We start from the raw sequence: 17,160 nt of genomic DNA on the forward strand, positions 1-17,160 counted from the left end.
ACCTGTTAAAAGCAAGAACTGAGAAACAGTAGTTTTTTTGTCTTATAGGGAGTCTTATTTAAATGGAATGATTGGAGCATATTTTGATATGTTCTCAATGTGTTTTGCCTTACTTGAGTACAGTGACCAAAACTCCAAGGCCACTTATGAGAGTTTTAAAGTATTTACTTACCTTTGAGTCAACATTCCGAAATAGTAATACAGAATTAGAGTTCTTTTCTAGTAGGATTTTGAAAAACATATTAAGCAATATTGAACTCTGTGTTAAAATTTCTAAGTTATTACCCCATATACCAAATAAGATAAATATTCTTGTATATATTTAAAATGAACAAAAAATAAAATGAATAAATAAAATAAAATGAGCAAAATCAGATTTTTTGAGGGGGGGGGAAGGTACTGCGTATACTTGCATATAAGCCGACCCGTGTAATAGCCGAGGCACCTAATTTTACCACAAAAACTGCATTAAAAATGTGCTGGAAAACGGCTTATACATGAGTATATATAGTATATAGAAATAATCAAAATTTTTCTTTTGCACTTGCAAAGTTCAAAGTACATTTGAGTAAAAACAGTAGATGTAAGCAAAGTTGCGTATCTTTTAGTAAAATGAAGATTTAATCTTTTTTTCAGGTTAAATTACAGAACAACATATCATATCAGATGGCAGACATACAGCATTTAAAGGGTAAGAAATCGTAATTACAGGTTAAAGATGTTAATAATAAAAAAGTTTCCATGGAGTTGATTCTGCCTCATGCTGGCTTCATATCTGTCAGGTTAGAACTGTGCTCCAGAGAGGTGTTTTTCTGTTTTTGTGAGTTTATTTTTTTATTTTTATGTAAATTAAGTGACAGTTTACAGAGCAACTCATAGTTTTACATTCAACAACTCATTAACATTTTTCTTCAACTCATCCCTTGCTATCATCTCCATAGAGCAACTTGCTGAACTTCGTCAGGAGTTTCTTCGACAAGAAGACCAGCTTCAAGACTATAGGAAGAATAATACATTCCTTGTGAAGAGGTTAGAATATGAGAGGTAAGATACTAGATGCAAAAAATTTATGAATCAGAAATACTTGAACAACTTGTCAACTTAATTCATTTCTTCCTTTCTGGTTTCTGGTTTCCTTTTCCTTCACTTTCTTGGGCCTTTTAAATTACTTTCTATTGTAGATGGCTCTTTGAAATCCTTTTTTTTTTGACACACAAAGTTGCTTTTTAATAGCTTTCCCTATGTGTGTTTTTTTTTAAGTCATTTTATTGGGTGCTCGTACAACTCTTATCACAATCCATCCATTGTGTCAAGCATTTTAGTCCATTTGTTTCCCTCATCATTCTCAAAACATTTGCTTTCTACTTGAGCGCTTGGTATCAGCAACTCATTGTTCCCCTCCCTCCCCGCTACCCCCTCCTCCATGAACCATTGATAACTTATAAATTATTATTATTTTGTCATATCGTACACCGTCTGACGTTCACCCACTTCTCCACTGTCCGTCCTCCAGGGAGGAGGTTATATGTAGATTCTTGTAATCTGTTCACCCTTTTTCCCTCACCTTCCCTCCACCCTCCCGGTAGTATTGCCACTCTCACTGGATTTCCTGTGTTTCCAGTTCCCACCTGTACCAGTGTACATCCTCCGGTCCAGCCGGATTTGTAAGGTAGAATTAGGATCATGATAGTGGGGTGAGGGGGTAGAAAGAAATAAGAACTAGAGGAAAATTGTATGTTTCATCATTGCTACATTGTACCCTGACTGGCTCGTCTCCTCCCCGCAGCCTTTCTGCAACGGTATGTGCAATTGCCCACAGATGGGCTTTGTGTCCCCTCTCCACACTCCCCATCATTCACAATGCTCTAATTTTTTTTTGTCTTTGATGCCTGATACCTGATCCTTTCAACACCTCGTGATCTCACAAGCTGATGTGCTTTTTCCATGTGGGCTTTCTTGTTTCTCAATTAGATGGCCACTTGTTTATCTTCAAGCCTATAGGACCGCAGACTCTATATCTTTTGATAGCCGGGCACCATCAGCTTTCATCACTACATTTGCTTATGCACCCACTTTGTCTACAGTGATCGTGTCGGGATAGGCTCATGTATTTCTTCCATGTGGGCTTTGTTGTTTCTCAGCTAGATGTCCGCTTGTTTACTTTCAAGCCTTTAAGATCCCAGACACTATATCTTTTGATAGCCGGGCACCATCAGCTCTCTTCACCACATTTGCTTATGCACCCCCCTATGTGTTTTTAAAAAGCAGAGTATGAGAGCTTCAGACAGCTATTTTCAAATATATAAAAGCATCTTTGATTGCTTGATGTATCATTTAAAAGGATACAAATAACCTGGGTCCCAAACAAATCTGCTGTTCCAGAGGCACAGTTCTTCTGGAGTGTTTCTGTGTAACCCCACCACTTAACAAGTCTGTTTCTTTGTGTGCTTTCTATTTGTTAAATACCATGCAAAATATATATCTTACAAGGTATCTTGGATCTGTTTTGTTGCAGGGTTCATTATGACATAGAAAATCTGAAATGCTCTGAGTTTTATCAAACTAGATGTGGCAAAGGCTAAAAGAAGACCCTGTGGTTCTTATGAGAGCATCCAGAAAAGGAAGCCAGCCGGGAAGGTGTCCCAAGAATGAGTGTGATATTGAGCTACGGCTACTGCCTCTGCTCTGCCCTTTGGCCCCTGCTCACATCTCTATAGTCAGTTGCTGAAGTTGTAAAGCTCCTAGGGACCTTAGTGATCACTCTTAAAATCTTTACTATGTCTTTAATCAATTTTATGGTTAAAGATGTATTTTACATCTGTGCACCAAAAATTAGAAAGAATTACCATATTTTAAAGCACCTTTAGCTATGAGGCGCTTTATAAAAAAAAAAAGGAATTTTTTTTTCAAAACTATTTAAATTTTTTTTACAAAACAACCTTATCACCTTCAAAGCACTTTCCATTACACTTAATGCGTTTGTCAAATCTGAGGTTCCATTCTTGGAAACTTTTTTCCAACTCATCTGTTTGGATGGCTGACAGTACGTCCCTTGCTTTTTTCTTCATCTCTTCCGCATCTTCAAATCACTGTCCTTTCAGGTCTCTGTTCATTCACAGAAACAAAAAGAAGTTGCACAGACCGAGGTCAGGTTAGTTAGGTATGTGGGGCATGGTGTGCATGGCTGTTTTTGCCAAAAACTGGTGCACTGAGATGGCTGCGTTAGCAGGTACATTCTCATGGTGGCAAAACCAGTCCCCTGTCTGCTACACATCAGGCCCTTTTTATCACACACTGTTAACATAATCTTTTCAGAACCTCTAAACAGAAAGCTTGATTAACAGTGACCTGGTGGAACAAACTCCAAATGCATCATCCCCCTCACATCAAAAAAACAAATGAGCGTCATCTTGATCTTTGATTTCACTTGACAAGTTTTTTTTGGGTGTCCTCCACTGGCTTGAGTGATGTTTGCTCGCTGGTTGTAAGAATAGCACCATGTCTGGTCACCAGTAATGTCCTTAGAAAATGAGGCTGGGTATCTTCAGAGCTGTTCTTTCCAAGCACAGAATGTTTCCACTCCACCCTCTCTTTTTTGCTTGTCAGTCCAAACTGAGGCACAAATTTCGCAGCGAGCCTTCTCATTCCCTAATCTTCCATTAAAATTTGTTTAATCTAGCTCCAAGATAGTCCAGATAACTTCCCCATCTTTTCACTGGTCTGTAGTCAGACTTCAAGCACAAGTACACAAATATTGTCAACATTTTCATTCATTTGGGAAGTTGACGGATTTCCAGAATGAGGTTTGTCATCAATTGACTTTCACCTTTTATGAAAAGAGAAAACCACTTCTACACTTGAATTTTTTTCCATAGTGCTGTCTTTGTAAGCTGTGTTCAAATTAGAACAGTTTCTGTGACATTTTTCCCTAGAAGGAAACAAAATTTCGCAGCTGCGTGCTATTCTCTTAAATTGGCCATCACAAAATGTGAGGTTCAAATGAAACTGCTTTTACGAAAAAAATTCACAGTGACCAGAGAGAACCTTCCCAGGTTAGGTCACTGGGTGCACTAACTCAGAGAGAATTGTTCTGTGCTCACCTAGTGGGAAAGGTGCTTACTACAAATGTTCTGCCCAACAGAGCTTTTTTCCTTTTGGGGTGGAGGGGACCCCCTCATATTTCTAACAAAGTTCATAATGTCTTAGGTGATCAATGTACATTTGCATTTGAGGGTCCTTCAGAAAATTTGTGGGCAGATGAAAACAAATTTTCCGATGTTCCCTTGTAGGGGTTTGCATATGTATTCAATATTCAAAAATAACAGTAGTCAATATTTTTTGTGTGGTTTTGTTTTATTTAAATAAAATTTTGTTCAGATGTGAAATTTCCAATCATAATAAAAGTTACAAAGGGGGAACTGATTACAAGGATCTACATGTGACCTCCTCCCTGGGGGAAGGACAACAGAAGAGTGGGTGAGGGGAGAAGTCAGACAGGGCAAGATATATCAAAATAATAATTTATAAATTATCAAGGGTTCATGAGGGAGTGGGGAGCGGGGAGGGGGCGGGGGAATGAGGCCCTGATGCCAGGGGCTTAAGTGGAGAGTGAATGTTTTGAGACTGATGAGGGCAATGAATGTACAAATGTGCTTTACACAATTGCTGTATGTATGGATTGTGATAAGAGTTGTATGAGCCCCTAATAAAACTATTAAAAACATAAAATTAAAATAAAAAAATAAAAGTTACACCACAAAGAAAGATTTGGGTTTGATTTAGGCAAACAAACAAACAAAATGATTAATAACACAAATGTGGCACACACCCCTGCCTTGCTGCCCCACTGACTATAGGATTAAGGATTTAATGTATTTAGAGGTAACATGTTCATCTAGACCAGCGATTCTCAACCTGTGGGTCACGACCCCTTTGGGGGTCAAACTACCCTTTCACGGTGGTCACCTAATTCATAACAGTAGCAAAATTACAGTTATGAAGTAGCAACGAAATAATTTTATGGTTGGGGGGGGGTCACCACAACATGAGGAACAGCATGAAAAGGTCGCGGCATTAGGAAGGTTGGGAATCACTGTTCTAGACTAATAACATACCAAACCTTTACTCTCACAATGTTAGGAGCCTTCCTGTTCCCATGATTGTAACTGTCACAGCAATAAAAAATCTTTATGTAGAAGGGTTTCTACCTTTTTAAGTTTCTTCATTAGTGTCATTCTCAAATTCCTGAGAGTCATGCTTTATCAATTTTGTTCTTATAGCATAGAAGAAAGATCATTTTTTCTTAAATTATTTTACTGTTATAATACAGATGTTTTCCCATAACCTAACCAATTTTTCTTTTTTATAATTCTAATGTAATTTTGCTAATATAAATATCACATATACCACAAGTATAGATAGGAAGTTAAATTTACATTTTTAATGATGAAACGTGACATTTTTCTATGTGTTTATTAACCATTTGTTTCTTTTTACCAGAATAGTCTATTTGTCATGATCTTTATCTATTTTATGCCCTTGTATTTCTTATGACACTATCTTTATTACTTTCTTTTATTCTTGTTGTCATTCTTATGGTTTAAACATTTTTTGGTGGGGGAGGTTCAACTCTTATCCTAGTATTCAGAGTGCTATTGGATGTATCTGCTGCCATTCCTTGTCATCTCTCAATTCCAGCTGATCTCACATAATGTAGTTTTCATGTTACTTCATATGGTGCTTATGGTTTTTCTTTTCTGCAGTACTTTTCTCTTGAAATTGGCTCTGATACTTTTTACTCTGTAAGTGCAATTTATAAAAAATAAGACAAACTTTCTAGTTTATGAATGTTTTCCTTCAATTGTGAACTTTCTCCGAAAGATTCAGATATATAAAATTTCTCATGTATGCCAACTTAGAGAAAACTTTGGCAGTCCAATCAAAGATAATAAAACCTGAAAGAATGTCTTTGTAACTTAGTTTTCAGTGTGGACATCAGATCAAGGAATTAACAGCACAGCATGAAGAAAATATTAAGAAATTAGCAGACCAATTTTTGCAAGAACAAAAGGTAATTATAAAAAACACTCAAGCCAAGATATGTTTTTGTTATATATATAATTTTGAAATTTGAATATGCACTCTTTATAAAGTATTATATTTTAATATGCATAGTATTATAACCTGCCTTATTCCAACATGATATGCAGTGGCTTTATTGCTGAGGAAATTGGACATTTGTAAAAATATAATTTCAATTCTTAAAACTAATTTTGCGCTAAAGTATCTGACTTTAAAAAATAGTAATATATTCCCTAGATTTTGAAATGGGTAACATTTTACTGAAAATCAATTGCTTTTTACACAGTTGGAAATGGGGGACTGTTTTCCTTAATTGCCATTCTCTTTATTCAGAGATTCCTTCCTAAATCACAGAAATAAAATACTAGCAACTGTGACCAATTTCTAGTAGTACTTGGGCGGAGACTGAAAAGCATTTATTAATTTATAGTTGATATATTATGGAAGCTCAACAAAAATAGAAGGAATTTACCTGAAGATTACTACCCATTGAAGATGATTCATTTTCTAAACCCCTTGATCTCACGTGACTAGGCATGGCTTGCACTAATTCTTACGATGTAAAGGAAAGGGAAGACAGGTTTACTACAGCCATTGTGCCAGCATAAGTCTAGTATATACAGGTTTACCCTTCTCTCTGAAAGTAGAGAATTCCTATGAAACCCTTCATAAGCCAGAATGATGTAAAGCAAAGAAACAGTTACCATTAATTTTGTATGGAAAGAGTTCTGAGCATTCCCAAGTCCCCAAAATAGCCTACCAGATAATAATAAAACTTAAAATAACCGCTGTTGATAAGGTTCTCAGTGGCTGACCCAAACCATGGTATTTTCTCTTTATATTCTACTACATCCTCCGTCTTCAGACCTTACATATGACTGCCTTCCTCATCCAACCCATCTTTACATCTCTTCTTTAAGTCCTTTAAGTAAGACGCTAACAAAGTACCACACACTTTTCATTATTTAATTTGTCTTTACTTGTAATTCGTTAAACACTACTGTGACATAGCTAGGAAAGCAATTTTAAATGACAAGAACGCACTGCCGTGGAGTTGACCCTGACTCATAAACCCAGTACAGGGTGTCCAAAGCTGTCAATCTTGATGGGAGTAGACGGCCTCATCTTTCTCCTGTAGATCAGCTAGGGGGCCTGAGCTGCCAACCCTGTGACTGACAGCCCAACACGTACCCAACAGCAACACCAAGGCTCCATTTCAAACTGCAAAACATGAAGCAAATATTTGTTGCTATTTTGTATGTTAGGTACACTTGGATATCTACACCTGATTACCAAAGCACCCTTTCTTCTCTTCATTGTGACCATTCTGTTTTTTAAAAACATTTGATTTCCGTTTGGCTGAAAATTTACAAAGCAAACTAGTTTCTCATGTAACAATTTATACATACCTTATTTCATGCGATCCCTGCCATGTCATAGCTCTCTTCCCTCTTCCTCCCTGCATTCCCCATTCCATTTGCTGCCTAACTCTTCCTGCCTTCCAAGCTTTGTTATGGGACAAATGCTACCCTTTTGGGTTTGTGTGGTTAATTATATGCTCTTTTCAAGTATTGTTCACTTGATAAGCTTGTCTGTTATTTGACTGAAAGATGCTCTCTGAGAGTGGCTTCAGTCCACACTTGAAGGCTATCTAAGGGCCACAGTTTCGAGATTCCACCAGTCTCTGTCAGACCAGACAGTCCAAAGTTTAACAGTTCTGGATTGTGTTCCACTTTTCTCTCCCTTCTGCCCAAGATGTCCTGACCATAGCAGTGCTAACTGAGCACCATCTAGCTCTTCCGATCTCAGGCCAGTAGCAGCTGCTTCATGTGGTCCCTTAGGCCTTTGGACTCATTGTTTTCTTGAGCCTTTGATTTCCTTCACTTCTTTTTGCTTCAGACAAGAAGAGGCCAATCACTGTATGTTAGTTGGCTGTTCACATCCATTTAAGGCCCCAGGCATTGCTCATTAAAGTAGGCTATAGAACATTGTCTTTGTGAGCTATGTTGACATTGACCTAAATGATCTAGATGTCCTCCAAGACGATGATCCTAAGCACCAAGTACACTGTGGCTCATTCCTCAGAGTGCTGGTTTGGCAAAAATGTTTGCATAACTTTTCCCCTTTTATGCTCTAAAAAGTCTGTGGGAAACTCATTATATTTTAATTCAACTTTTCAAAGAATTTTTTGAAGCCCCCTTGTATATACCTAGGTTTATTTGTAGCACATACAAATGTGTATATAGAAATACCCTCTGCCAAACTTATATTAAGAAACTTCAAAAAATGCATGTGATAATGGAATTAAAAGATAGTGGAATTTTTCTATAAACTTTTTGAAGCCCCTTAGAATATGTTGGTGGGTGTTCTCCTATATGCCATCTCAAACCTAAGCAGCTTATATATCTACATATGTATCCACCCCTAGATTATTGGGTTTTGTTGTCGTTTTAGATTATTGTTTTTATAGGATTGCATATGCAATGGTATTTACTATTTTTGCCTTTTATGTACCTTCCAGTGTCTTCCTTTGTCTTGGTCATGTTGACCTGACCTGCTTATTTTGTATTGCCTTTCCCTTTACCTGAGTTGCATACTAATACATGTCTACTATCTAGTTAACATTGGTCCTCCCTCCACCAGCCAGCACTGGTAACCTTTGAAGCATGCTTCTTTTTGTCTGTAAACCATTTCTTGGCTTTTTACAGTAGAGTCTCAATGGTTGTTCTTTGTGTTTGGCTTATTTCATTCAGCACAGTGTCCTCCAGGTTCATCCATGTTAGATGTTTCTTAGCTTCATCATTCAGTGTTGCATAGTTTTACCATAGTTTGTTTATCCATTCATCTGTGGATGGGCACTTAGGTTGTTTGTATCTTTTTGCTATTTTGAATAATACTTTGATGAATATGGATGTGCACATATCTATTTATGCCACAGCTCTTATTTCTCTAGGATACTTACCTAGTAGTAGAATAGAAACCGCTAGATCATGTGGTGTCACTATTTCCAGCTTTTTAAGGAAATACTAGGCTGTTTTCCACAGTGGTTGTACCCTTTACAACTTCACCTGCAGTGCATACGGGTTCCAGTCTCCCCACACTCTCACAGTATTTGCGGTTTTCTGGTTTTCCAATCATGCTATTATTGTTGGGGTGAGGTGATACCTTGTTGTTTTGATTTGCATCTCTCTCTGCTCAGGCATCACAAGCATCTGCATGTATCTGTTGTCCATTTGAATGGATATCTTTTGTGAAATATCTGTTCATTTCCTTTGTTCATTTTTTACATGGATTGTTTTTGTTACCGTTGTTGACGTTTCGAAGTAGTTTATACATTTTAGTGATTAGTCCCTTTCCAGATACGTTGTTGCCAAATATTTGTTCGCCATCTATGGGGTTATCATTTTACTTTTTTGATCCTTGTTTTTCTAGATTTTCTATAGATTTAAAAAGTATTTTTGTATGTATAAAACTATTAATTATCCCATTATATGATTTTTTAGAACTTACAAAGCATTTGTATATGGATTAAATATTAACCCAAACCACCACTGCCCTCAGTCAATTCCAATTCATAGTGGCCGTATTTATATAGGGGTTTTGAGGGCTGTAAATCTTTATATAAGAGCAAGTGGCCTCATCTTTCTCCCGTGGAGTGACTGGTGGGTTTGAGGTACCAGCTTGGCAATTAGCAGTGCAATGCTTACCCAGCAGTGTCACCAGAGCTCCAGGTAATTAATTAGAAGGCCCTGTTTGGCAGCCAGCTGTGTGCTCTTCATTCCTTTCCTTTCCAGTTTTCCATTCAAGTGACTCAACCACTTTTAGAGAGGAAACCAGCTCACCAGTAGTACTGAGTCAGTCACATACATGGAAGATTTACGTTTCCAGGGAAAGGAAATGAGGAGGAGCCACCTGGAGAGGGAAGATTGGCCTGCATATTGTCTTGCCTAAACTTACTTGGTATGCTCGGGTAGCCAGTGCACCTAGAAAAAAAGTTGTCTCCTCTTGGAGCAAAACTTAACCATCTCAGTAGCTGTCCTTCAACCTTGATGACTTACCCAGATGCAGAGAACCACCTCCCACACGATAACAGCCAGAGATATGCCATACAGTGACCCACGGTGCTCAGTAGGCTGCCTTTCTTATCAGTCACTCCATCAGAACCAAAAGGAATGCACTCTACCTGGTATTTTAGACCATTTGCTGGAATTTGAGGCTTTAAAAAGTTAGTTGATTTTGTTTGTTTTTAATTCAGTATCAAGATACAAAAATGAGTACAAAATATCACATGACACATTTTCACATGGTCAGAATTTGGACTTATGCCACAACATTTAATAATTGAATCAATGGTTTAACATTTTGAATTAACAAAAATATTTATTGTTACAAAATCTTTGTATGACAGCAAGATGCCAGCAAGATTCAGTCAAATGATGGGAATGAATTGGGTGGAAATGATCATGAAATACCTAAAAATATTCCCAAAGTAGTTGAGAATACTGCAGATAAGAATGAAGAACCCTCCAGCAATCATAGTCCACATGGGAAAGGTATCATTTTTATTGTATTTTGTTAATAAGATATTGATTTTTCCCTCCCTATTTTGAATTGAACATTTTCAACCATAAGATTAGTTTGTTCTTAGTTCTGTTTGATTTTAGTCCATTATTTCAAAATTGGATCGTTTGATAAAGGAGGAGAAAGTTGTTTTAGCTATACCTATATAAAAAGCAAACTATAAAGGTGTAAGTCATTGTAACCTATTACTTTATAAATGTACTGTTACATTGCTTGAACACATTTCTGATTGCATAGGATGTAAGGGAAACTTGAGAGTGATCTATATGTGTCATTTGCACAGAACAAATCAAGCGAGGTGGTGATGCGGGGATGCCTGGAGTAGAGGAGAATGACCCTGCGAAAGTTGATGATCTTCCCACTTGTAAGTAAAACTTAGAGAATTCAACCAAAAGGGTCATGTTATTTTTCATGTGACTTTGATTCTCCTTTTTAGTAACACTGGTAAAAATCACAAGATATTTAGGTAATTGATATTTCCAATTAATTGGTCATTAATCGCCAAGTTTCTTTTTGGATACCAAGTTAATGAAAACTTTTGCTAGAGTGTTTAACTTTGTTTCCCCTTGATAAATAGAAGGAGTCAACCATATTTTGATTTTTTTTTAATGACTAAGGGTTATTACTTATGACAGCTGTATATTAGTTATTTATGTTTCCTAAAAGAATAAATGGATCTTTTATTTTTAATCATTTTATTGGGGGCTCACACAACTCTTATCACAATCCATATATACATCAATTTTATAAAGCACATGTGTACATTCGTTACCCTCATCATTCTTAAGACATTTTCTCTCTACCACGTAAGCCCCTGGTATCAGCTCCTCATTTTCCCCCTCCTCCCTGCTCCCCCCTCCCTCATGAACCCTTGATAATTTATAAATTATTATTTTGTCATATCTTACACTGTCTTTCACCCACTTTTCTGTTGTCCGTTCCCCAGGGAGGAGGTTATATGTATATCCCTGTAATCTGAACCCCCTCTCTACCCCACCCTCTCTCCACCCTCCCAGTATCACCACTCACACCACTGGTCCTGAAGGGATCATCTATCCTGGATTCCCTGTGTTTCCAGTTCCTATTTGTACCAATGTACATCCTCTGGTCTAGCTGGATTTGTAAGGTAGAATGGGGATCATGATAGTGGGTGGGGAGGAAGCATTTAGGAAGTAGAGGAAAGTTGTATGTTTCATCGTTGCTACACGGCACCCTGACTGGCTTGTCTCCTCCCCGCAACCCTTCTGTAAGGGAATGATGGGTCATTTTTTTTAACCAGTCTTTTTTTCCAACAGTTTTATTGGCACACAATTTACTTATCATACATTGAATAGTTCAATCATTCAATCATATCAAGGGGAATTGTACAATCAGCATACCATCTATCTTAGAGCACCCCACCCCCATGGTTAAACCGCCTTTAAAATGAGTTGTGCAGTCAGGATCAGTTTAGTGGTTCATTCTTTAATACTTTATTTTCCCAGATTGCTGTGGTATGTGTATGCTTTCATATGGGACAGTAATATCCTTATAGGAATTATTTAGGATTTTATGTCTTGACTTGCCCTATTGTTAGGTTTCTCGGGTGGGAAATACCTCGGTTCTTGGCCTTGCATGAGAAAGAATTCATGCCAAGCCTGGTTTGTGATCCAAGTGAGTTTTAATAAAGGACGGAAGAAGTTTCAGGTTTTACAGTCTCAAAAGAGTACACGTTATTTCGGGGAAGCATGCCAGACCACGCATAAGTTGCACTTGGGCTCACCACTGTACACAGGCGACCTACATGTGGTGACCTGAGGACAGAGAAACCCAGCAAGGCTGAGTGGCCGCAGGAGCAGAGTCCCAGGAGAGGACAAAAGGCCGCAGAAGTAAAAAAAGGGGGGCGGGGGCAGTACCAACTCTAAGGTAGTTAAACCTCAGGTGTGGTCGAAGGTATTGACTGACCCAATTGGATGAATTAACCCCACCTGGGCCTAGTTTGAGCCACGCAGGTATACCCCCCACCAGGCTTGGTGGGGTGGGGGAGAGGGGTGCCTGAATTAGAGCATGCCCGCTTAGTTTTGATGGCTAGCTAAGGCTCACCTGATTTTTCTTCCCAACCTCCTGTAGGGGGCTTTATGCAGGCATGGGGAGGGACAACCCCCTTGTCCCTGCCTCTTGCTACCTAACACTATTAGTGAATTACTCTACACTTTTGAATGGTCAGCAGTTTGCAACCACCAGCAGCTGTGCAAGAGAATGACTGGGCTTTGCACTCCTGTAAACAGTTACAGTCGCAGGAACCCACAGGGCATCATTATGAGTCAGCATGGACTCATGGCAGTGAGTGAGTTTAAAATTTTAATCACTGTATTTAGAAAAAATTCAATGCCACTTCAGTTTGCTATATATCTTTTTTCAACAACAAATTAACTTCTTGTCTGTTTGCATTTCAAGTCGATCACTGCTTCCCTGCTGCCCTTCTTAATACCATTTGGTAATTCGTCTTAATAGCTCTTGTTTTTCTTGCCATTTCTTTGTTGTTGTTGTTTGCCATTTTTTGTTTCTTTGTTTTTATAGGTCCCTTCCTTGGGCCCCACCCCAATTTATTAGAGCAGAAAAGTCAGAATTAACTGTGGGGAACAGAAAGATTTCTCTTAAGTTGTCTCCCCAAAATATATGCCAGATTTAGCATGAGAATGACTGTTCACTAGGCGGTCAGCGAAAGTAGGTCAGAGGTTATTCTCCCTAACATCAGCCATCTAGACTGAATAGTCTGACTCACCCTAAGTAGGGCCCACTCCCTTCTGATAAGGATAGCAGTTGTCTGTTTACTTGCAGGAGATACCACACAGGTCAAACCCGCCCAAGGATGACCAAGGTTAGGTATCCATTATAAATCTAGAGTCCACCCATCTTGTCACATGTGTAACCCTAGACCTTCCCATTCCTATGGGCACACCCCTAGGTCATCCCCCTCCTATTGATTGTATTGCCTATGTTGCTACCCCTCCCTATGACTTAGGTTATTGTCTGCTATCAGGGGGCTTGCATGCCTCCCAGAATAGTAGTTGTCTGTCTTATTGTATGAGACACCAGAGTGATCAAACTTGTTCTAGGATGAATTGTATTGCCCCTTTCTGTGATGTATGACTCTGTAATCAGATCCCCCTAAAGTGATATGATGCATGGTTAGCAATAAATAATGAGGCTCCCTGGTTCTCGGGAAGGTGGCTGAGGAGGACGAGGCAGCAGGACGAGGAGCTGCTTCTACTCTGGCGGCTAAGTCCCCTCCACGAGGACCATCAAGTGGGGCTAAGGTGAGCAATGCTACCATGAATTGCGTCTGACTCCATTACTTGACTCCATCTTTTAACTCTCATGCTCTCTATGACTTTACTATAATCTTTACTTGTTATCGCTGTACAATTGTGCCTACCAAACCTGTGATGTTTTGTGGGGTTCCCTGTTCCCTTTAACCCCACAATTAACAATTCTTTGTTTCCTCTTCACTGTTTTAGTCTTTCTCGATCTCAGTGATTGCTTTTGTGTCTATAGATCATGTACATGGCTGAAATTGCTGTCAGAGAGCCAAATAAATGAATCAGTGGTTCTTTCATTTGTATAGTTTTGTGATCTTTTCAATTTTTTTATGTCTGTATTCTTGTTGGTTTTCCATTCAGAGTTTATTCACCTAAAACAAAGGTGAAGAGCAATAGCAGAGACTTCGAGCTAGAATGAGTATGGCAGCGAAGTGATCCAGTGATTCCTGGGCCCGTAGTGTCAGCATTGCCTGGGAATTCGTTAGAAATGGCAGTTCTTAGATCCCACCCAAACCTACAGAACCAGGAACTCTGGGGAGGGAGTCAGCTACTTACAGATACTTCCATTATCTTTTAGTTCCACTATGTATTGAGCATATTTGTACATATGTTTCCATCATTATTTTCTAAACATTTACTTTCTCTCTGAGCCCTTGGTATCAGTTCCTCTTTTTTCCCTCCCTACCCCCTCACCCTCGTTACTCCTTGATAAATTATAAATTGTTATTATTTTCATATCTTATGCTGACCGATGTCTCCCTTCACCCTCATTTCTGTTGTTCATCCCCCTGACGGGGTTGGGGCGTGTTATGCGACGATCATTGTAATAAGTTCTTCCTTCCTACCTTTCTCCCCCTGCCCTCCTGGTATCACTATTCCCATTTCTGTTCCTAAGGGTTTATCTGACCTGTATTCTGTGTGTCGTGAGCTCTTCCCTGTACCAGTGTACATGCTCCAGTCTAGCCAGACCTGAAAGACAGGACTGGGGTCATGATAGTGGGGGGTGAGGAAGCCTCAAAGAACCAGAGGAATATTGTGTTTCATCAGTACTATACTGTGCCCTGGTTGACTCATCCCTTCCTTGTGACCCTTCTGTGAGGGGATGTCCTATTGTCTACAGATGGTTTTGGATCTCTGGTCCGACCCCCCTCATTCTCAACAATGGTTTTTGTTTGTTTCTTTTGGGTCTTTTGATACCTGTTACCTGATCCCATCAATATCTCACGATCACATAGGCTGGTGTGCTTCTTCTGTGTGAACTTGTTGCCTCTCAGCTAGATAGCTGCTTATTTATTTTCAAACCTTTAAGACCCCAGATGCTTTATCTTGTGATAGCCGGGCACCATCAGCTTTCTCCACCACATTTATTTATGCACCAGCTTTGTCTTCAGTGATCATGTCAGGAGAATGAGCATCACTGAATAATGGCAGTGAGTTTGAGTGAGTTTATGTTTACCACATACTTATCGCTTCTGGTGCTCATCTTTTTCTTCCTGTTCCATTCCAATCTCATCTCCCTTCCATTGTAAGTACTGTTTGGTCTTGTTTGGGTTTTGTTTCTTGTTTTGTTTTTTGAGTGTATGTGTAGCATTTCTTGAAGTACAAGTCTCCTGTTGAACTTTGTAAACTTTTGGCTATCTGAAAACATCTTTATTTCACCTTCATTTTGAATTTTGTTTTTGCTAGGTATAGATATTTGGGTTGGCACCATAAAGATGTTTTTTCACCATTGTGGCCCCGATTGTTTCTGAAGGGAATTTAGCCATCATTCCTTTTGTTGTTCCCTTGTACAAGGGTTTTCAAAAAGTTCATGGAAAAATGAGATGAACGTATAATGGGATTTTCCCACAAACTTTTTGAAGCCCCCTTATATTCATGTATATATTGTTTATGTCTAGCTGCTTGTAAGATTTTCTCTTTACCTTTAATTTCTGTCAGTTTGAGTAAGATATAACTTTGTATGGTTTTCTTTATATTTATCCTGCTTGGGCTTCATTGAACTTTATTACTCAATATCAAAAAGTGTGGACTTTATTGCATCTAATTTGAATGTCGGAGATGCTCTATCTAATTGACGATTATCTATGATGAGCTCAGAGACCCATTGTCTCTGAGCATTGCAGGCCCTCCATCACACATGTTTAACTCTCAGCCCTGCAGCAGCTGTTCTCTGTTGGGCGCCAGTGAGTCTCTACCTAGAAACAAAAAGTCACTGCCATCCAATCGATTCCAATTCATAGCGACTGTGTTAGGCAGAGTTGACTAGAGAAATTAATCCAGTGACACACATATATAGATAAGAAAGAACTTATATCAAGAAGTGATTTTATATCAACAAAGTATCTTAGTTCAGTGCAAGTCAAGTCCATAAGTCCCATATTAGTTCTCAGGTCCCTCTTCAGACTCACACAGCCACATGTAATGATGATGCAGTATAAAGTAAAATCACAGGCCGGTGTGTACAGAGTCCAGTGGGATCCAGGGTTTGTGAAAACATGGTAGGGCTTGAGCAGCTCAGGGTCACCAAACAAGGTGAAGAGGGAGAAAGAAACAGTTCCCAGGGTCCCCCTTATAAGAAGGTCATACCCCCAAGGACACAGCATCGGGCTGTTACCTGATTGACAGGTCTGACTCCACCGTAGCCAGGAGTGTCTAATTAACATAAAATCATCTAACTACTACACCTTCTCTATACAACAAATTAGCACTGCCCCTGCGGGTTTCTGAGACTCTTGAGTAGAAAGACTTGCCTTTCCCCAGAGGAGCAGCTGGTGATTTTAAACTGCTGACCTTGCAGTTAGCCCAGTGCATGACCACTACACCACCAGGGCTCCTTCCTACCTACACAGGCTTGGGCAAAAGCCCCAGGGGGCATCACCATGCAGATTTTTGTTCTCCATTTCACCCATAGAACTCCTACTCTAGTCTCTGTCTCACAGATTCCTGCCACATTGCACTCTGATGATCTCTGCCTGCTCTACTTGGTGAGACTGCACTTGGTCTCTACCACCCTCTGTCATGATCACAAAACTGTCCCCAAGCCAAAAGTCTTGGTGAATGAGATGGCCATCTCACAGGATTTCCTTCTTTCGAGGGTTTACCTTTTTAAAAAACTTGTGAATTGAGTGAAGATTTCCAGAATGAACCAGTTTTTGATTCAACAATTCATATATATTTTGTCTGTTGTTGATTGCAA

At 39.1% G+C, this 17,160-nt stretch overlaps 1 protein-coding gene across 3 annotated transcripts in view; it reads left to right on the forward strand.

The window, feature by feature from the left end:
• The window catches only part of GOLM2 (golgi membrane protein 2), a 98,995-nt gene that overhangs the window by 26,382 nt on the left and 55,453 nt on the right, over positions 1-17,160 (forward strand). For all 3 annotated transcript variants that reach the window (XM_045286489.1, XM_045286490.1, XM_045286488.1), the window contains exons 2-6: positions 637-691; positions 942-1,044; positions 5,980-6,070; positions 10,490-10,634; positions 10,946-11,026. In XM_045286489.1, the coding sequence (XP_045142424.1) occupies positions 637-691; positions 942-1,044; positions 5,980-6,070; positions 10,490-10,634; positions 10,946-11,026 (475 nt within the window). The remainder of the gene's footprint in view (positions 1-636; positions 692-941; positions 1,045-5,979; positions 6,071-10,489; positions 10,635-10,945; positions 11,027-17,160) is intronic.

Source organism: Echinops telfairi, unplaced genomic scaffold, assembly GCF_000313985.2.
Source record: "Echinops telfairi isolate 266 unplaced genomic scaffold, ASM31398v2 ScPeMD7_8;HRSCAF=38, whole genome shotgun sequence".
Classification (NCBI taxonomy): domain Eukaryota; kingdom Metazoa; phylum Chordata; class Mammalia; order Afrosoricida; family Tenrecidae; genus Echinops; species Echinops telfairi.